Source organism: Styela clava, chromosome 5 (genome assembly GCF_964204865.1).
Source record: "Styela clava chromosome 5, kaStyClav1.hap1.2, whole genome shotgun sequence".
NCBI lineage: Eukaryota > Metazoa > Chordata > Ascidiacea > Stolidobranchia > Styelidae > Styela > Styela clava.
Window position 1 is genome coordinate 7,217,299 of NC_135254.1, and position 21,907 is coordinate 7,239,205.

The window sequence follows — 21,907 nt, forward strand, 5'->3', positions numbered from 1 at the left end:
ATAAAAATATTCCGGAGAGGCGCTCGAGAGCAAATAATGATGTAGTTAATCTGGATCTTTGTTGAAATCCGCCGCCCCAGCTCCAGTTGAAATTTTCGTTAATTGATGGAATTTAGCGATGTCAGCCAATATTTTGTCAAAGAGGTTTAACTCGCGAAATTTCGTGCGCCACATAAATTCACAAAGATTACGGTCAACCATAGAACGGTGAGTGCCACGTTTGGTTAGGTGAGTATAGTTCATGTCCGGATGTTCTTCAATTCCGGTGAGCGATAACGACATGTTAGCAACGATGATAGATCCAGGGGCTACTGAAGCACGTATCGCATTCTCTAATGTTTCTTTCTCCCTGTCGGGTACTTCATAAATGAATACTTCCTTCGTTTCTCTGCAGATCCCGCCCAAAATCCATTTCTGTAGAAGGACTCGTCCAGTGTGATTCTTGCGTTGGGGAATAAGTGCTTCATCAATTTCAACATGCAATCCGGTTCCGCCAATCACAGTAGGAGTTTGCAATAAACTCCAAGCGCACACTTCTCGCAGGGAATTTTTCCAGTTGACTGTAGTGTGAGATGAGATTCCTAGTTCTTCGTCACAAAAATCAGTTGTCGTGAATTTCTTTGTCCAACAATAAATAAACAGAACAATTTTGCGAAAGTCTAGTTTCGAATCTTGAAGCGACGTGTCCTTTCGAATGCTGATTTCCTTGCGACACCCACGAATATTGCATCTCCACCTGTCAGACGTAAAAGAAAGTGTCATCAAGTGATCTTTGCTGCAACGACGCTGCTCATGGAGTATCCCATGGTCTTGCAAGAATATGATAGCTGATTTCTTATCGTGTATCAGCGTTGACAATTCAAACAAATTCATGCTCTCGCTGCTTTCATAAAATAAAAACTTGAATGTCTCTAAAACCTGTATTTCTAGTGCAATCTGCAGTACGGAACGTGGCAAACACGCAATTACTTAAAACGTTGGGGCGCAATTTGCAGTACTTAAACCGTGGCGGGGGTGTTTTTCTCATATTCAACATTTTTGCATTAGTGGCGGGGGCTTTCACCGTTAAATCTTTAGCTCCAATATTTCAACCGTGTTAAAATTAACATTACATACATACAAACCCGCAGTCGATTATACGTTTGTTTGATTTAGTAGACTACCCGCGTTCCCACTTATCGTCTGCTCAGTCATTTTTATTCTCTTTACTTTATCTCACTTTTTACTTGAGACTGAAATTACCCACAATGCAATGATCACGTGGGTACGCCATTTGTATTCTCGTTGCCTTTTTCGTAAATTGCCCTCTTTTGAAAACGCGGCCTCCTATTTCTACTGGGCAAACCACGCTGCTCTCTGGCTTTCTCTGATTTCTGAATAAATTAAGATTCTCCCTGAACGTTTTTCAAAAAATCGTTCTTATCAAGCGGGGAAGATTTTAGTAAATGGCCGCCGTGATTGGCAATGCTTCTGGAGACGCTCAGGGTTCAGCACCAGGATACGCTGACGCATTACAAAGAGCGCGAGAGGTGAGATTTTTGCAGTCTTAGCATTTATTTATTTTTCTTTTATTGGTATTTATAACAGGATTTATATGACTTGATGATGTAGCAACTTGGTTGCCATATTCTTCTCTCTAAGTCGATAGAATATTGTCACTGAAACAACTTTAATTCGATTCTGTTATTCCAGAGCTTGCAATTTCCTGATTCCAGAATACAGGAATAAATGTTGGGGGGTTTCAGGGTTTAGTTTGTGGTTGCTTTGCTTTTTGTTGTATTGAATATGGTTTGATATATAGCTATACCCATTAATAAGTGGGCAGTTCGTTTTAAAACTTCAATAAGAAATATAGAATTCTGGAGAGCAAGCAAAACTTGAAAATTTTTTTAATCATGAATTATACGCGAGAATAGCATTCAAAAAATGCAATCTTACTGAAAATTGCTCAACTGTTCTTTATACACAGTAATGCAGTAAACAGTTGTGAAATGCCTATATCTTTAATTCAATTTTTTTTGCCTCTATGCATGTGTTTATTTGCTTTAATACACACAGTACTGCAGTACAGCACACTATACAGAACAAGTGATAATGTCTTGTTTCAGAGAAACCCATTTTACTGATGATCTGACACCCCTACCCCTCTTTTGGGAGCAGATCGTCTGGACATAGTTGTCCTTCAATATCAGTTATAATTAGGGCTGGGAATTTCAGGGAAAACACTTTAACCGTTAATCGGGTAAAATTAACCGGTTAACCGCCGCGTGACGTTTGACGTGATAATTATAATTTCAGCTTGTTATAAGAAAAACTAGTTAAACCAAAAAATCGAACTAACCCATAACCGTCACAATGGTTTTAAGCAATTTCGCATCCCTGTATCGCTCAAAATTATTCACAAATCGAGACAGTTTCATGATTCCTCTGCTGCAAAAGATAGGCAGCGTGGTTCGGTCATGTGGAAATATTTTAGAAAACCCGATTCCCTTGTTAAACGTCATTTATGTGACAAATTTTGAGTGTTCAATGTGCAAATTCTACTTCGAGATATATATCATAAAGAAAAACGGCATCAACTGCACACTTGTTGTATGACATTGAATATCCGATTTTCCAATGAAATCGTGAACAATATATTTCGAAATCGACCGAAAACTGATTCTGAATTCATCATTGTAAATTTTCATTATCAGCAACCTTGGTACTTCCATTATTTTTCACATTTATTGATTCCTTACCCACACAGTTAGTAATATTTTTTTGAATTAAACGCAGCAAGAGATAAATTTGCGATGACGGATTCATATTTGACGATATTGTACGGTATGAAGATTTGTACCTGAGATGTCAGTTAACGGTTAAAATAAATCCTAACCGTTAACCATCTGAAATCGGTTAACCGGTCAACTATTCCCAGCCCTAGTTATAATACTTAGGGATGGGCAATATAGAATATCGAATCCAGAGGATTCGAAACCCAAAGTATTCGAATCCAACGGGATTCGATAACAGTATTCGGTTTCCGCCTCTCCGGCACCATGCATCAATTTTTGTATTTCAGGTTGAAATCAATTGAAGACGCGCGTTTTTTTTCATGTGGAAATCTCTCTCGTTTAATTATACTTACGTCCGCTCCCAAAGAACCCATAAAATTGGTAAACATCAAACACTGTAATTGTAATCTCAATCGGCGTATTCTGGACAAGAAGTCGGCGAAGTACACCTCACGGCGAAGACTCGTTATTGCATCATTTTTGCGTTTTCGCCATGCGTCAATTTTTGTAACTCTGGTTGTTTTTTCTCGCGTGGAAATCGCTCTCGTTTAATTAATTAAACTTGCGTTTGCTCGCAAACGTAAAATCGGTAAACATCAAACACTATAATCTCAATCGGCGTATTCTGGACAAGAAGTCGTTGAAGTACACCTCACGACGAAGACTCGTTATTGCACTATTTTTGCGAATTCCTGCTTTGCTATATAGCTAGGGTATAATAATAATAATTACTTGTGCCGATTTACTTGCAATATTCCAATAATCTAATTCCAACAATAATCAATTCTATTCCAAGAATTTCCCTTCATTTGGTTCAATAAAACAAACACAAACGAGTGGTGTCTGGCACGACGACAGATGCGTCATATTGCGCCATGCTTGTCTCTGTAATAATCTAAATTAATCGCGTTCGTCATGTGACCAAAATTGCCTTTTTTTGCTAAAAACTCTCGAATAGGCACGGTAAAAGATTTTTTCCAACGTTAAATCGGATTATTTTTCCCCCCAGGAATTCAATGATGACGTTTTTAGATTGCGCTTTTTTGTAGTTTATTGCGCAACTTCATTTTACTGTATTTTTATCGATATATTGGGTATAACAATGTCCAAACGTCCCCGAAAGGAGGGGTGTCTGTTCATTGGCAAAATGGGATTCTCTGAAACGAGACAATGTCGATCTATTTGGAGCGTGTGCCGTATTGTAATAAGATTAAAAATTGTGTTACAGATTGCAGCAAAGATTCAACCAGAGAACCCAGGTCCTATGGGAGATTATTCAAACAAGCGTCCACTAGAAGATGCTGGTGAGCCCTCCGGTATTATCAATTTATTTATTTTTGTTGTGGTTAGCCATTATGCTGCTTGTTTGCTTGATTACGCTGAAACTGCTAATAATTTATATCTGAGTGATTCATATTATAACATACATGATTACCGGTTTTGAAAAAAGATATTTTTTACATCAAATTGTCTCCCTAGTTGCAAGCTTGGTGCCATATTCAATTGTTTTATTCTACTACAAGTCTACAAATACTGTCATATTGTTTTTAAAAAGATAGTTTCTTTCTTATGCTAAAATTACCATATCAAATTGTGGTATTTTGTAGAGATTTACATCATCTATTTCATGTCAATCCAATTGCTGATTATATTCCAAATAAACGTTAGAGTAACAATTATACAGTTCATCTAATATTGACAATTTAGATGAAATTTTTGGGACTATATTATAATTTGAAATTTGAGGGTTTTAAACTCTGATATTATGATCAGCGACATTTCAATTCCTGTGGTGTTTTGAAAAGAAATGACCCAGACCTCAATGATGATATAGGTTGTTTGCCAGTCTTGCTTCTGATATTTGTGATGTGACTGCAACCAATTTATTCTGAGATTTCACTCCTTGAAACTTGTGTTTTATGAATTTTATTGTGTACTCTGTACGTTTGATAAGGACAAAAATAGAGTATTTGAAAGGTGTTTCACACATTCTAAGTAAGGCCTGTACGAACAGAAACTTATGTAAGGCCTTTCTATATTCTGATGTATCATAACATTCATTTTTAAATTTTCCCAAAAAAATAGAAATTTGAAGAAAGGCTGTTCAAGGTTCTATTCACTATTAATCATGTTTTACTTGGATATTGTAAAGTAGTCCAGAAAAATAGAAATTTGAAGAAAGGCTATTCAAGGTTCTATTCCTTACTAATCATGTTTACTTGGATATTGTAAACTAGTGCATTTAAAACTAAATTGTAATTAAAAACTGATAGTTATGCAGCGTATAATAGTTGCCATATGCTACTCAATCCAAATTATTGAGCGGTGATTAATTAAATTTTTACTAGCATAATTCATCATCAAAACTGGAACGCCAGTTGCCAGTATAGATATGTGGGCGCTCCAAGAAGTATGTGTGCCAATGTGGAGATGACTAATTTTGTTCGCGTACTTTTCATCAAGTTGTGTAAAGGGACTGAAACCTATGGGCAGGGCGATATTCACTTGGCCCAACACGGACAGTCCACGAACTCGTAATAGTACTAAAATCAGGTAATTTGAGAGAAAATTATGGCCCAACCCTGACCTGGTACACATACTTCAGAAGTACCAATATGTGTCCTACTAGTAGGCCATTACATTCCTTTCTCATGGCTTTGTTTGTGAAATTCGTCCGTTAATATTTAACAATGTGAATCATAGTGAGAAAGTTCTTTTTCAAAATCGAACTCTATTGAATTATTATATTTCATCTTAATAGATAACCTTATTTGAATACATAGAAAATTGGGTTCCCATCTTGCGTTCTTTATTTCATTTTTTTTTCTAAATTTTGATTCTGGTTTTTCGTGCAGAGATGAAATCATTGATAATTTTTTTTATTTTTTTTTATTCAAGTGACTTAGTGTAGTAAGGGTTGTTAAATTGGCTGATATTTTCAGAAATATTCTATGGGAACACTCCATTGTGTTAAAAGGGAAGTAGTGTCTTATCTGTGCTTCCTATGTGGTGTGCGGTATTGGATATAGTATCCAGTCTATATGCCTTTTTGATTTTATACTGTGGTGTGGTGGGCGTGTTATCTGTGCTTGTTGGCAGCTGTGCTTTAACGCTTGTGCTTGCTTAGATTTCTGTGTATAGTTCTGACAAGGGTATAGGCAAGGCATATTTTATTAAGCCTACAAGTGAAGTTATAAGTATCGTAATGTAAGTTTTCTTTTTTGACATTTAAATTGAGAAATATTCTGTTAAATAATTTTTGAAGTATTCCATTAAATAAAATAAATTAATTGAGGTCCTAGACAATTTGGCTTCTTCAATTAGATATGATAAAGCTTTGTTGTTTTGAGGTCATGGTTCAAAGTATTTTTATTTCCTACTGTTTGGTCTCGCATTTATGTCTTATATGCTAACATAATTCTTGATATTTTTGAAAATCTTCAGTTTGACATCTGATATGGCCTCTCCACCTGAGTGTAATCATGTCACTTAGATTGTAGTCGTTCCTAGTTGAGAGAGTAGAGATTAGGGGTTTGCGTTGGACACAGTAGATAAAATAAGTTCTATTCTTTTTAATGAAAATATATATTCATCAATATTAATGGGGATTACGAGAATATGAAAATCTTTTTTTTTGTTTTCAGATGAACCAGGTGCCAAGAAATTAGTTATGCAGAATGATAGTAAGTTGTTGAATTTTTCATTTTCCTAAAGTGTGTCTCAATTTAGTATGCTTGTTATCTTGCACGTTCTTTTCATTCTTGTCACTAGAGATAATGACAGCTACGAGAGCTGTCCAAACAATACAGTTTTTCGATATTTACAATGAAGCATGCCAAATAAAAATCGTCTACATAGCATAATTATTCGTTGAATTTATTCAAAAACGTTCAAACTGAAAAAAATTTTCAAGATAAAATAACAGAATGACAAACTCTTGGTTTTAAATTGAATATAAACTTTTTTCGTGCAAACGACAATTAAAACTCTCTTAGTCTGGCCTTCTTTTTAAAATTCGTTCCAAAACCTCTGTCCAAGGCTATTCTGGTGCTCTTATTCATCAGTTTAGTAAGTAAATGAGGAAATTGAAGCCAACCTTATTGTTGATTTGTGTTTCGTTTCCACTACCATGGAGGCACGAATGGAAAAGAATGCAACAGTATAACATAAAAAATAAATATTTGTGCTCTCAATTTGTTCAAATATTTCTCCTAATTTGACTTCCTGCAGGTAAAATAACTCTCAATATTTGATTTCAAACAAACCTGCTTTTAACTTATAACAGTTAGGCGTGTTTTGCACATAAAAGTGTGAACATCGCAGATTACACATCTCTAGTCTGAATCTCATGCTGCCCCTTTTACTCAGTGTGTAATAAGTTGTATAGTCCAAAGCAGAAAGTTATCAATCCTTCGAATAACAGTTCCCCCCCAACATATTGTGCGATATCAGTGACTGCTTATATGAGGACCTGTTAATAAGAGCAAATGGCATGAAAAATGTCGCATATAAAAATCTTGGTATTAAATATTTTTCTGACCTGTATAATGTAAGAATCACTAATAGCTTTGTTGAATTTTTCATAATTATAACTTCGCAATACTATCTGATGCACTCATTTTTGTTCTCTCTGGGACGGAATTTTAATTTGTTCTTCTGCAGATATATAATCCATCTTTTTCTTACTCTGGCCCCTGACCTTTGGTTGAGCTGTTCCTAATTATAACATCACAATATTATTCAATGCACTACTTTTTGTTCTCCATAGAACTAAATTTGATTTGGTCTGCAGAAATATAATTCATCTTTTTCTTACAGTTAATGCCCAGCTAGGAGCGATGCATCAGCAACTCAATCAACAAGGAAGGTAAGAAGGTTTTTGTTTAATTTGTAATTCTAGTTTAGTTGGAATAGCAATGCCATGAACTCCAAAAGTGCGACACAGGTCAATTGCGGACCACATAAGGATTTGATACGCCCCGCCCAACTTGAGTGAAATAGTTAAGCACTTTAGGTTTCTACTTTTTTGCGTTCTAGAATCCAGATAACGACGATTGTCAAGTCATTATAACAGTTTATGTACTCAGATCTCCGTAACAATTCAATCATACTTACCGACAATGGCCCTCTAATGTCTTTCTGATTTTGGCCCCTTGTCAATCAACTTTCGGAACTTTGCTCTATGTTTTCTGACAATCTTAGCACCTTTCTTTAATGGTTAAGCTAAATAAATTTCTATCTCTGAAAAATTTAGACATTAGGAAATCACTATTTTTTGATGTGCTAATAAGTATTCTACTTACCATATATCCTCACATATAAGCAGAGTTCAAATTCCCTCAAAAAAAATGCTTAACTAGGGAGCCAACCTAAACGCGCATAACTCTGATCACCAGTGTTCACTATTAGCGCACTTTTTTGCGAAAATTGCGAAGAACTTTCGCAACTTTTTTTAGGGACTGCGAAATAGCACTTTTTTCCGATTTTGAAGAGAAATAGCACTTTTTTCCGATTTTGAATGGAATAAAAATTCAAAGTTGACAAATAAGTAACATACTAGTACTTTTGTAACTCAATTCTGCATGTGCATATCATAACGATATTTACGGGAATTCTAACCTATGAGATGCAGACATAGGAGATAAAGCTTTTGCATTAACGGCAAAATTCTTGTTTATAATATGATTATTATACAAGCACACCGATTCCGCTTCTCCCGCAAAAACGCTCCCGGGGCGTTTCTTTGAACGAGAGTGGTCATGTGACTATCGATGAATTCAAAATGACTATAAAAGTGTTAGTAACGTGTTATAGTCACTTTGGATGAATTGTGACCAAACTGCACGATTTTCAAATCAGACGAAACTTTTAGCAGCATGTCACAGATTTGCAAAATCAACAAATTCACAAAATACCATTTTATTTTATTGTATTTTATTGTAATCACAATGTTGAAAGGACGTGGCATTTTCCGGAATTTTGCGATATTTACACAACTATTTCTCATTGATATGCGAGGACGGGTGGGCAAAATTCAATATTTTTTTGAATGGAATATTTTTAAGGAGTACCGAATAAATGTGGTGGAAACATTAAAAAATCGGCAACAAAGCCTTTTTACTGGTTAATTCCGTCGTAATCGCTAATTGTTCTTGTCACCGATCGTTTTGGCGGCGATATCCAGGTTTTGGGTAATCTATATTCCCGCCCTCTCTTTTTTACAAATATGAATTCTTGTGGGTCGGCGGACATCGAAGTTTTATATTTCGGGTTTACCCGTTCGTTCACATCGGCAACAGCTGTTGAAGACATTGAGGACTCAAATTACCATTTGCGTTGGCTTTAATATTACCTATCAGGATTTGTAAATTTACCGTCCCAATTTTATGCGAATGGTAATATTATTGTCCATACCGTGATGCAGATATTTATTAAGACGATAATTAACTTTCTCATGTATTTCTATGATGATAAACTTCGCAAATCTGAAATTGTGCCAATCCTGAATGTTGATTTGAAATAGTGATTGAATAATTCGGCTATAAAGGCATTTCTGCGTGGTCATAAGACAAGATGACGTTAATGAACAGCACTTCTTTTACAGGATATTTTACGTATGCGACTTAATGCTAAAAAGATTGGACTCGAGTGCTTTTTTTTTCGAGTGCCTAGAGGTCAGGCGCTAATCGTAACTAATTCCCTCAAGTTTCAACGTGTTTTCAACAAAACAATACCCGGGCGATAATTATAGCTAAAATGTTACCGAGCAATTCACAATTTTATTTATGGAATTTGCAAATTCACCAGTTTCTTGACGATTTTGATATTGTCACGCCCTAATTATTAGTGCAAAAAATACTCCCCTTCTTCCGCGGCGGTTTGACGGGTTCTTTGTTCCATTCTTCAGAAAGTTCTGACACGGGGATATAGAATACTGAATCCTGACGGTTGAATCCCTGTCCACTTACTGGTGATTTTCCGATTTGAAATGCGTGAAACATTCTCTATTTTAAATTAAATGACGTTTCGCGGGCGGAGTTCTCCCCGAAAATGATGTGTTCCAGACGTTAGTTAGACGATAGATAAAACATTAGATTAATAATTTTCGTGACGCCCCGTTTTCGAAAATACAAATTTTTATCGCAAAAAAAATGCGTTATGATACATTTAGAATGAAACATTATTTACGGTTAATTCAGATCACATTTTACTCTCCATGACACCCGGTATCCGAAAATACAGTTGTATCTCGAAAAATGTGTTTCGTTACATTTAAAATAAAACATTTAATTGCGATTAATTTAGATCATATTTTACGTTTCACCACACCCGTTTCCGAAAATACAAGGTTATATCCCGAAAATGTGTTTTGTTACTTTCAAAATAAAACATTTTTGCGATTAATTTAGATCATATTTTACTTTTCAGGACAACCGTTTTCGAAAATACAAGGTTATATCGCAAAATGTGTTTTGTTACATTTAAAATAAAACATTTTTGCGATTACTTTAGATCAAAATTTTACCTTTCACGGCAACCCGTTTCCGAAAATACAAAGTTATATCACAAAAAAATGCGTTTTGTTACATTTATTTTGCATTCCCAATTAATTAATCGTGATGAATCTGTTCCTGTCGTTCAATCTCGACACACGTTTGGACGAGTGTGGGGTGGTTTTTTGGTCGACGATAAATTAAAAAGTTGCCACACGTTATTTGTATAACGATAATAACTGAAAATTAAGATTTTATAATAGAAGTGAATTTGTCTCAAGATGGTATTTTACGATTCCTGCCCACAGAAAGTAAACACGCTGACAGACTTGGTTATAATTGATATTCGTTTAATTTATTTTACACTATTAATAAACGCGCCACACCAATTGCGACCATATAAATTGCAGTCGCATCGGTATGGACTGTATGTTTTTGGCGCTCTCACATTAATAATAATTTTCAACAAAACAATACCCCGACGGTCATGAAAGCTGAATTCGTGACCGAATAATTCACAAGAATTCGTTACCGAATAATTCACAATTTTATTTACGGAATTTGCAATTTCAAGATCTCACTCGACGATTTTGATGATGTCATGCCCTAATTATTACTGCTTAAATGCCTCAAAATACAACAAATGTAATCATTTTCGACGATAACAGGCTCAACAATTCGTAAACGAGCCGTTATAACAAAATTCGCGATTGATTTTACCTCACTCTTGTTTACAATTTTAACATCCCGCCGGCCATGTATGGTCGAATAAAATGTTCACATATTCAAAACATGACTTGGCCAAGGATGGAAGGGATCACTAAATAGCTAATAGAAAGTACATACGCGAGGGTATGATATTAATATCGAGAATATTTGTGAGCATATCACAGGACGGAAATATTTTGCACTCGGCTGTTTGTTGGCAGAACAACGATACGCTAAAGTTAATTGGTCGAATACAGGGAAGTATTTATTTATCATCTCACTTGCGAACATTTAGGTTTTGGCGGAATTGTACGATCATGTTGTCTTTCTTAAGTAATAACTTTTTCAATAAATGTTCATTTTACTTTTGCGTCTTTATTATATGTCGGGATTTCATTTATTTTAAATTCGAAATTGTCCGAAATACTCCAACAGGTGTATAGGTACAATAATAATAGTACTTACCAAAGTACTTACCAGGGAAGTTTAATACACACGATGTGTAAAGGGCGTCGTAACTCCCGTTTATTAATTATAAATTTTTTTATATTCTGCTCAAAAAACAACGGTAGTCATCTCACGTATCTCTCGCGATCAAATCTTTTTTGTTTTGTATGGCATCGTCTTGGCGACGAATTTATTGCCGACTGAATTTTAATTGTGTTTTAGGTTAAGTTATTTTCTGTTTGTTGGTTTCTAAACTTTACAAACTTGGGTAGCGATTACTATTAATGTGAGATTTGTGCATATGAACGATTGAATATCGCGACTGGATGTCCGATATCTGAGAATGCGTAATTCTCTTTCAACATTAATTTTCAGGATATCAGCGTTCATGTGGTCGAATAAAAATTATTTATCAAATGGATTGGTATTTCGAGACACTCTCAAAATTATTTGGGATCCATTATCATATCATTCGTTTATTTTTTATATTCATGTTTTTCTCAAGAATCACCCTCGTTATATTTCGTGTACATTCGCAAAAGAAAACTCTTTGGTGTCATCGTTCCTATTAGTGTAATTGAAATATATGGAAACCTCGCAAGTGGCATTGTGATGCGAATATTTGATACTAGGTCAGCAGCATTACAAAGAGTGCTATTTATGAATGCTGAAAGTACATGACATTACTAAACATTTTGCCAATATATGATGTTTTCTGCCCGATTTAAACTAACTCGCACGCAAACCAAGGCATGTGGACATTTAAAAATTACTTGTCTTTGGGTAAGCTCTGAAATAGTATAATATAAATGTAAATGAGAAATTAGGTCACGCTAGCTCACGAAACGGGAGGATTTTCAAAGTGATCTTGTGTAATATTTCGGAGAAAAAATGTTGAAAAGAAAGTAGGTCAACCTATCTCCTAAAACAGGGGAGTATCCTGCGTAATATTTCGGAGGGAACGTAGGTTAACCTATCTTTTAAATCAGCGGGTGGCGACTTTCAAAGTGGTTCAAAATCACAAATTAATAATTATCAGATTAGGTTTAGGGATGAATCGAAAAGTTGAATTTCCAGCGCACCTAACCCTAATTAGTCGATTGCTATTTATATTTGGGGGGGGGAGATTATTTTGCACGGGATTTGTACAAACGATCCACCCTGTAACTAATATGGTTTCCAGCCTGCCTCGTGTCTGTTAGTTGGAAGGAGTAACAAATGTGAAAGTCTTTGCTGTTTACGCGAGTAAGCAACTGACACCGTGATACATTGCATGAAAGTTTTGTCCGCGGCAGGTGTTAGCAGATGTCATTTCGTTGCCGATGAATTCGCTTGTTTTAATTAAACATGAATTCGCTTAAAGTGAACTCGTTAACGGAAAGGCTTCTCTTTAATTCATAATATTAACCGGAGGAGCGCTTTTTCGAGTATCTATGCCGTTTTAAATGGGTTATATGAAAGGCTAGGGCACCTAACTTGTTAAAATCGGCAAAAGCACTTTCGCACTTTTTTTGGGCTGCGAAGCACTTTCGCACTCATAATTTGCTTAGAGTTAACACTGCTGATCACACTAAAAAATTTGTTGTGATAGGCGCGTGGCGTGTTACAGTTTGTTGTAGGGTTAGCTTATGTGCGAATTCTAATAAATTCACCGTTTAAGGGCCGTTTTTTTGGTTGCTTTTTATGTGAGAACTTTATTTACTAATATCGAATAGACAAAACTTCTGTCCAAGGCTGAACTGATGCTTTCACATCAGTTTGGTAAGTTTATGAGGAAGAATAAATTCTTCACTTCTATTGTGGATTTGTGTCTTCTTTACCGTGGAGATACGAATGGAAATGGGTGGAACAATCTGTGAAATGTAGGATAAAACTGATAACCCAATACTCAGCCTTTTTCTTGAGTGATATCTTTGATTGACAAACGGGTGGCAGTTTGCCAATCACTGTTTTCTAACTTTTATTGCATAAATTGATCCCAATGACTGATATATTTGATTATGGGATATAAATAGAGGACAAATTTACAAAATGATGCCTGTTGGCCGCAGTTTGCTGTCCAGTAATATACTACTTTTTTGTTGCCCCTCAATGCTTTTTACAGTGGTTCTCAAACATTTTCAGCGCACTTACACAAAAAATGCTGCTTTTTAATTGAACTCAATTTTGTGCTCATTAATGTGTACTTTGTGCCTTTTAATTAAAGTTTGTAAACATGTAGGGTTAACAAATGAATACAAGAGGTCAACTCTTAAAGTAAAGTAAGGTCAATTCTACTTTATTTTCCCAATTCATCTTTTCAGGCCAACAATGACAGAAAACTTCAATTTGCCAGACAAACTGGTTGGATTAAGTAAGTTCTTTAAACATTTGAGATACTTTTTATTTATCCTGGGAGCACATTTATTTGTGCCTGTGACCAAGGCTGGGCATTTTCGAATACCTGATGATTTCAGAAACGAATCGAATATTTTTTTCGAATTGAACCTCGAATACTTGGGAGATATATAACTTATTGTATTGGGTTCCCCAAACACATAAATTACTGGAAACGTATAATACATCACTCGGAAAGATTACTGAGCGTTCACACACACAATAAAAAGCATGTTTCATCAATAACGCACTACGGAAAAGAGTCATATGTCAGAATTTTGTTGAAAAAATATAACTCAACCATTGGCAGAAAGGAAAAAAACAAGATGGCGGCCATTCGAAATTTCGCTCGGAACCGATTCGAATAATTTACTATTCGATTTGAAATGCCCAGTCCTAGTTGGGAGCCAGAAATTTTAGTGGCGACAGCTTCGAGCTTCTAAAAATTGCACATAAATTGTTATAAATTTCAATTTATAATATTAATTTCATTTAGTTAAAACTTTGAATTCGAAATTTAAAATTCTCCTGTGATAGTTCGACAGATATTTTTATACATGGTGTCCATAAAATATTGCTCAATCTTAGCATAAGGTTTGCTAGGATATTGCTTAAACCTCTGTCCAAGGCTGAACTGATGCTTTTACATCAGTTTGGTAAGTTTATGAGGAAGAATAAATTCTTCACTTTTATTGTGGATTTGTGTCTTCTTTACCGTGGAGATACGAATGGAAATGGGTGGAACATGAAATCTCTTTGTTTTCAAGTATTTAGATTTTTAAATTATAATTTGCTCGAATCAGGGCCATGTGCACTCACTCGAGACACTGAAGAACGTTTACGGGCAACCACCGAGCGCTAAGAGCTATTTAAATTCTACAGCAGTGGTTCCCAACCTGTTGTTGCTCCTTGTACAAAGACTTTTGTTAAGTAGTTAAGTCTACAACGCTCGGCCAATTTTGAGTATATAAATTTTTATACTTGCTCAAAGTATGCTCATGAAATGTTTTGGTCATTAAATTTTGTGCATAGATTGAATTTGATAAATAAATTAGTAAATTCAAGAATAGTCTCCTCCATACACACAAGACAGTTTATTTTATAAACTTTTGTGCAAATTTTAATTTTATATTCAACTTCAGTTATAGGTAAAGGTGGCGACAATATCACAAGACTTCAGTTAGAAACTGGATGTAGAATACAGATCGCACAAGATTGCCAGCCAGGGATGGAGGACAGACCTTGCACTCTTACCGGCACTCCTGAACAAATACAGTAAGTGATAAAAAAATAATTCTTTTGTATGTTTGAAACGAAGCATCAAAGTTAGAATAGCTTAATATGTTTTTTGTAACTTAGTTTGATCGTTACTCCCGTAGTATGTGTACCAGGTTAGACCTTGCACACTCACCGGCACTCCTGAACAAATACAGTAGGTCAGGGGTCTGCAACCTACGGCCCGCGGGCCGGATCCGGCAATATAGTAGCAATATAATCCGGCCCGCGCCACTTCACTGAATTATAGTAACAAATTATAGCTGTTTTGTCGATAATATTGTTTACGCAAAAGTGTAGACTAAATTATATTATAACGTAACAAGTATATAATTCACAATTACTCGTTTATTGAGCCTATAATTTTAGACAAATGGCAACAAAACGCAGGGAAGCTGATGCTAAGTGCAAATGGATTGATGGCGCATAAAATATTCAAATGATCAGTCTTCGCGCGCTGCTTAAAATTTAACTTCTGATCTGTGTTGTAATATGTGATTCATTCAACTTTCTAAAAATATGTGCGGACCACCAATACCTTGCAACCTTTAATTTTGGCCCGCGAGCGACAAAAGGTTGCCGACCCCTGCAGTAAGTGATTAATTAATTAAAGTTTCAAATTGAGTCCTATAATTGAATAGCATTTTTTGCAACTCAGTTTGATCAGGCAGACGACGGTACGTTGAATTTGAAAATCTAACTATTTCAAATGCGACTCCCGGGTATTATGTTATAGTGCACAGGTTCTTTGTCATTGTTGACTACGATTTTTTTTTAATTATCCATTATTTAATTACTATCATTATTAATTATGATGATTTTATTGTTAGTACCTAAAAGATAGGAGTAGGCAACTCATTACAGAGCTTTCTATGATATTTTTTCAATGATGATATAGGTTGTTTGCCAGTCTTGCTTCTGATATTTGTGATGTGACTGCAACCAATTTATTCTGAGAAATTGTATAAATAAGATTAATAGCGTTTATATTGATTTTTTTTATTTGTTAGGCAATTTGATTAAAAAATGGGTACTCCTGTAGTATGTGAACCAAGATGACGAACCAGGTTAGGGTTAGGCCATAATTTCAGGTACAAATACTACGGGAGTCACTTGGCTAGTCCCCAAACTCGTAATAGAACTAAAATAAGGAAAATTGGAATAAAAATATGGCCTAACCCTAACCTGGTCATCTACTATGTTTAGGTGTCCGCCATCTTGGTTCACATAAGTGCCAAAAATGTAAATCAAGTTACTGAATAATTATAATGACGTCTAGCTGTTTAAATATCGATATCTGCATCGCGAATGTAAACGAATCCTAGACTGAATATGTCATTTTTAGCTTAGGTCATGTGTGTCCCTGTGTATATAAATGGAAATTTAATATCTCTGTGTAGACGAGTGTCTGCCTGATTTCATATGAACTTCCATAAAACAGGAAATGCGATCAAATAAGGCCAGGCCACACAGTATGTGAATTTATTTTTATTTTATTTTTTCAAATTTCAATATTTATATGCAAAATGATATCATTGGTGCTGAGTTGACAATATTCAGTCTGCATTGAAAATATTGTGATTTGGATCGTTTTTTCCAAATATATCAAAAGCATATTCAATATTCCCAGGTTGTAGTTATAATATCAATATAAGGGATTTAAATTTTGGTACTCCCGTAGTATGTGTACCAGGGAAAGGTTAGGCCATAATTTCATTCCGATTTTCCTTAGTTTAGTTCTATGACGGGTTCTGGTACTGTCTGTGTTAGCCAAGTGAATATACCCCCTGCCCATAGGCTTCAGTCCCTTTACACAACTCTATTTAGGTAGGCGAATCAAATTAGTTACCTCCATATTGGTACACATACTTCTGGAATGCCTATCATATCAAAATACTATTGATTATGAATACAAAATAGAAGATCGTTATGAGTGATTCTCCTCACACTGAGTGATCCAAACCAGATAGGTATTTTCTCCTTAACTTAATTTGCATCTTTCTATTCAGGCAATGTCGCCAGCACCTTCAAGATGTCGTAAACAAAGCAAGTATGGGAGGACCAAACAATGTTGCAGGTAATAATGAAATATATATTTGTTTTTACTAATTGAAGAGAGGAAAAGTAAAACTTCCTATCCTGTTTCCATTTTTAAAGTATTATTAATTATTGTTGTAAACAGCTTAATAAACAAAGTCGGCTTTGCTCAGGCAAAATGTTACAGAACGAAAAACGAGCCTGTGAGTGACTTTTCATGGCTCTCATAAAAAAAATAATTTCTGCTCATGTAACCTCGGTAGAATCACCAATTATGTATAGTTGTGAAGGATTTGTGTCTTTCCATGAGAATTTTCTCTGTGTTGATGTTTTTCTATGGTAGTGGGTCGAAAACTGGAGAAATAAAATATTTTGAGATAAAGTCTGATATATTTATGGCTTGTTCCTAAGTAAAAGTACCTGTAGCAACCAATGATACTAACATTTTTAGGAAACTAAATTATTGCATCATTCATATTCCATTTGGCATCTTCTTAGTGATAATTAAGAGCTTGATTATTGTATCATAAGTGGTTTTTCATGAGTTTTAATAGCCAATTACTTCAAGAGTAGGTTTGATGGAATAGATGCCAAATGACTCTTTCTAACTGTTGCAGACCCGTGTCCTAAGCACTATATAAATGTAGACTTATCCTATATGGCAGGTTTCAGTTGATAAAAAACTTTTTTGCCAATATGAATATCATGGATATTTTTATAATCATCTCATTGGCTACTTTTTTCGCAGGAATTGAAGAAATGAGTGGAGGAGGAGCCCAGACAGTCGTTCAACTTATGATTCCTCCAGATAAATGTGGATTGATTATTGGAAAAGGTGGAGAGACTATCAAATCGGTATGTTGAGTTGGTGTTTCTTTGTGGTATGCTTGAAAAGTTGATCGCTGTTGGCTTTATCAAACGGTATTAATTGGATAGTGGTGTCGTCGACACTGTTACCAGCTTACGCCGTGTTGTTCTGAAATGATGTAATTGGAATAAAATTATAAGTTTGCCATTTCAATCGGTGTTAATTGGATATCCTTGGTGTTGGCAATTTGAGCTGTGCTGAAAAGACGCATTTGAAATAAAATTAAAAAAATTATTTTAAGACCATTGGCCATTTCGATCGTGTTAATTGGATATTGGTGTCCATGCTATTAGCTGTTTGAGCTGTGCTGACATGACACAATTGAAATAAAGATAGATCTCCATATTTCAATTTAAAGTTAATCTTTCAAGGGAACAATTTAAAGTTAATCTTTCAAGGGAATTGGTCATTTCGAGTCTTTGAGATATTGGCTAGATTGCTATTGACAGTTTTGATCGTATTCATCAAAGATTACCAGTTTTTCCGTGCTGAAATGACTCTATTTTAAATATAATTGAATTTTCGTACTTCATATTTAACTCAAATATGGATTGATTCAAAATGTTGACAAATTGAGGTTATAATAAACCTTTTAAAAGTTTATAAAAAAAACTAATTTCCCAAACTGGCTTATTAAAAGAAATATTTTACGATTAAGTGCAGCATATCACTGAAAATGTGTTCCTAGGTGTTGAGTTTGTACGAGAAACAAAAAAAATTACAATTTGACATGATAATCTTGTACTTATATCAACCCCCTTCGCAAAGCTATTCCGCTGCGCTATATCTATTTGTTGCAAATAATAAAAAGTTAATTCTTATTTTTACTTCATAGCTTCAACAAAACATCGGTGTAAAAATGATGTTGATTCAAGACACCACACAGAACACGGGGATGGACAAACCTTTGAGAATATCTGGAGATCCATTGAAAGTACAGGTATGTGAAATGAAATGAATATTATGCAACGCCATCACCCGCATTACCCACGGTGCAATAAATTTGGTGGGCAATGTTGAACCTAAAAGGTCCTTCCAAATATTCCATTCCATTAGGCAGTGACTTTTAAAATGTAGCGAAAAACAATTTTCTGCATCGTACACAACAATTTTCATAGCTTGAAACGTTTTTTTAGACTCGGAAATACTCTTGGATTTCCTACTTAATGTTATGGAGCTTCTGGGCAATTAGAAATATGGAGTACCCCCCTGAAAATTTTTTCGTTACGCCCATGTCATTAGATAACAGTGGTTGACTGTAAAAATTCATGTTCAGAATGGAAATGGGCATCATAGGAAAAAATCTGAATTTGCACAAATCCTTGTTATTTTGTATAAATGGAATTAAGTAACGCGAAATAAATAAAGATATATTTGCTTGATCAAGATGTCAAATATTTAATTAAAATTATAATTATCCAATGAAACCATAAAATGAGTTGTTGAGTTGTTAGACTTCTTGTTTCAAGTTTGCCACATGATGTATTTTGTGATGCTGGAGCTGTGGCAATGCGGACACTGATCCACTACCCATTTACTGATGGCAAATGATAAAGGAACTTTAAAAACTCCCATTTGTTCAATTTACAAATAATGATGTGGCTCAGATTTGCCGCTTTCGAACCGAGCTTCCCACCTGCTCAAACGACCAGCAGCGCGTTTTTTAAATTTCAGTTTTTTGCCTTCTATATTTAAAAGCATTTTTCGTTATTCGGAGCAATATTTTTACAAAAATGCGTTTTGGTATTTGGGGCTTTCGTTGGTTGTTTATTTTATCACAGGCCGAAAATTATACATTTCTCACACCATATGTAAGAAAGATAAAAAAAAATGCTGGTTTATTGAGCAGTGTCACCTCTACTGTAATTCGAATACTTGATAAGGTTTAGACATACCTGAGTAGCAACTGCATCCCATATTATTATTATCTTAGTTTATCTGTGCATATTTGGTGCATGCATTTCGGTCGTAATAAACATAAATATCAAACTTTTTTATCTAGAATGCGAAACAAGCTGTCGAACAAATGATGGCACAACACGATGCACAGAAAGCTCAACAAAGAGCCCAAGGAGGTGGCGGCGGCGGCGGAGGAAGAAATAATGATGTAAGATTGATTTTTTTTGTTACTTCTGTTCGCAATGAAATAGGCTTTAAAAAGCTGCAATCTGTTACATTTTCTTAGGTCTGACTGTCACATATTCTGTTTCATAGGTATAAGGATGCCTTGTGAATTTTGAAACTTATTATTAAAACTAGTTCCCACACAATTGCAATTGGCAACTGAGTTGCTAAGAGCTTCCTAGATATCTTGTAACAATTTCATATAATAAAAATAACAGTTTGCCATCTTATTCTTAAAATCTTTGATTGAGAATAATTTGTTATATCAAAATTTGCGAATGTCATTTTCCCCATTAAGGCTATTGAGAATTTCTCACTGTATGCCTAAATATAATAATTTTTCTTTTCAGCAGTTCGGAGGCATGGGAGCACCTCACAGAATCTCGATCCCGGTACCAAAACCAGCAGTCGGTGTTGTGATAGGAAAAGGTGGAGACATGATAACCAGAATCCAGTCCGAGACTCAAACCAGGGTGCAGTTCAAGCAAGAAGATGGTGGGTACCCGATGGTATTTGGGTCTTATATAAGCCATGGTGGTCAATTTTCCTTGGTGTAGCGCAGTGGTTCTCAAACTTTTATGCTGCGCCCCTTTTTAGAATTTGTCAAGTTTCTCACCCCACTTTAAAAGTAACAAGTCAATAGTAAGCTACAAATAATACATGGTAAGGCGAAAGTATGTTTTGTTCAAAAACACGTTGGAAATACGTTGATGGAACGTAAATATTCAAAATGAAGAAATGTAAATATTCAAAATAAGGATAATTATGAAAAAACTGTTAGATTTGATCTTGTCGCCTTATGTTGGAGACATAAATTTAAGATAAATTTAAAATTTATTCATTTCATTTTTTACATAAATTTTAAATTATTTTAAAATTTATTTAGTTCATTGCTTAAATTCCATCCGCATATTCTCAACGTGTTTTTTGAATAAAACATAATTTCGCTTTACTATCTGTTATTTGTAGCATATGTTAGCCGATTATTTTTGAAGTGGAGCACGAGACATGACAAATTTTAAAAAGCGAGCGTGGCCTTGAGAACCACTGGATTAATTCATGAGTAATGTATGATTTCCAAATTCAACAGCAAGAAATGGCAATCTAATTCTGAATTCTCAGAATTTATGCATGGACACAATAATTCCCAATTGAGCCTTATGCCTGTTAGCCAATCAACCTTTGACACTATGCTTATTTTTAGACGATCCATCTGTAGGACACAGGATGTGCACTATCAGCGGAACACACGAGGGCGTACAAGAAGCAATTCATAAAATCAACGAACTTATTCAGAGTGTACATGAACACGACAATGGAATGGGTGGCGGTGGACAAGGTAAGATAGATTACTTGGACGGTTTATTTTGTCTCGACTGTTAACATTAGTGCTAGCACAAGAGGGTGAAATCAAAGGTGGGCCGATAAGAGACACAGTAGGGGTATCCAGGTTGGCCCTCTTTTTTAAATGTGAAAAAAAGGTTTCTCTGCATCATACATTGCAATTTTTTGTAGCTTGAACTGCTTTTTAGACTCTCATAACTCATTTGAATTGTAAAGAAAAAGCATTTTTTGTACAACACATAGCAACTTTTAGTAGCTTGAAACGTTTTTTTGACTCAAGACTCACGTTTTTAGGCCTTCGGGTCGCTAGCAGTTACAGTCTAATTGGGCAGTTAAAAATTTTAGAACTTCCCTCTTTGAAAGCTCCTGGCTGCGCTCCTGGTATTGAATTAATTCTAAATTTGGTCATGCTCGGCGCATAGAATAATATTCACGTCATGTTAACAAACAAACAAACA

At 35.1% G+C, this 21,907-nt stretch overlaps 1 protein-coding gene and 1 non-coding gene across 7 annotated transcripts in view; both read left to right on the forward strand.

Annotated features, from left to right (window-relative positions):
• The first annotated feature begins 1,298 nt into the window (after positions 1–1,298).
• The window catches only part of LOC120344577 (far upstream element-binding protein 1-like), a 36,225-nt gene continuing 15,616 nt past the window's right edge, over positions 1,299–21,907 (forward strand). For 3 of the 6 annotated variants that reach the window (XM_039413863.2, XM_039413865.2, XM_039413866.2), the window contains exons 1-12: positions 1,299–1,529; positions 4,006–4,093; positions 6,422–6,460; positions 7,596–7,644; positions 13,729–13,778; positions 14,944–15,076; positions 17,086–17,153; positions 17,862–17,968; positions 18,817–18,921; positions 19,984–20,088; positions 20,456–20,600; positions 21,310–21,444. In XM_039413863.2, the coding sequence (XP_039269797.2) occupies positions 1,446–1,529; positions 4,006–4,093; positions 6,422–6,460; positions 7,596–7,644; positions 13,729–13,778; positions 14,944–15,076; positions 17,086–17,153; positions 17,862–17,968; positions 18,817–18,921; positions 19,984–20,088; positions 20,456–20,600; positions 21,310–21,444 (1,108 nt within the window). In that variant the 5' untranslated portion in view covers positions 1,299–1,445. Of the gene's footprint in view, positions 1,530–4,005; positions 4,094–5,947; positions 5,985–6,421; positions 6,461–7,595; positions 7,645–13,728; positions 13,779–14,943; positions 15,077–17,085; positions 17,154–17,861; positions 17,969–18,816; positions 18,922–19,983; positions 20,089–20,455; positions 20,601–21,309; positions 21,445–21,907 lie in introns of those variants that run through there. The other 3 variants (XM_039413867.2, XM_039413868.2, XM_078112589.1) reach the window with 3 other exon arrangements.
• LOC120345245 (small nucleolar RNA SNORD83) lies at positions 19,454–19,527 on the forward strand. The gene has a single exon (XR_005569881.1). It is a non-coding gene; the product is annotated as a small nucleolar RNA SNORD83 (small nucleolar RNA).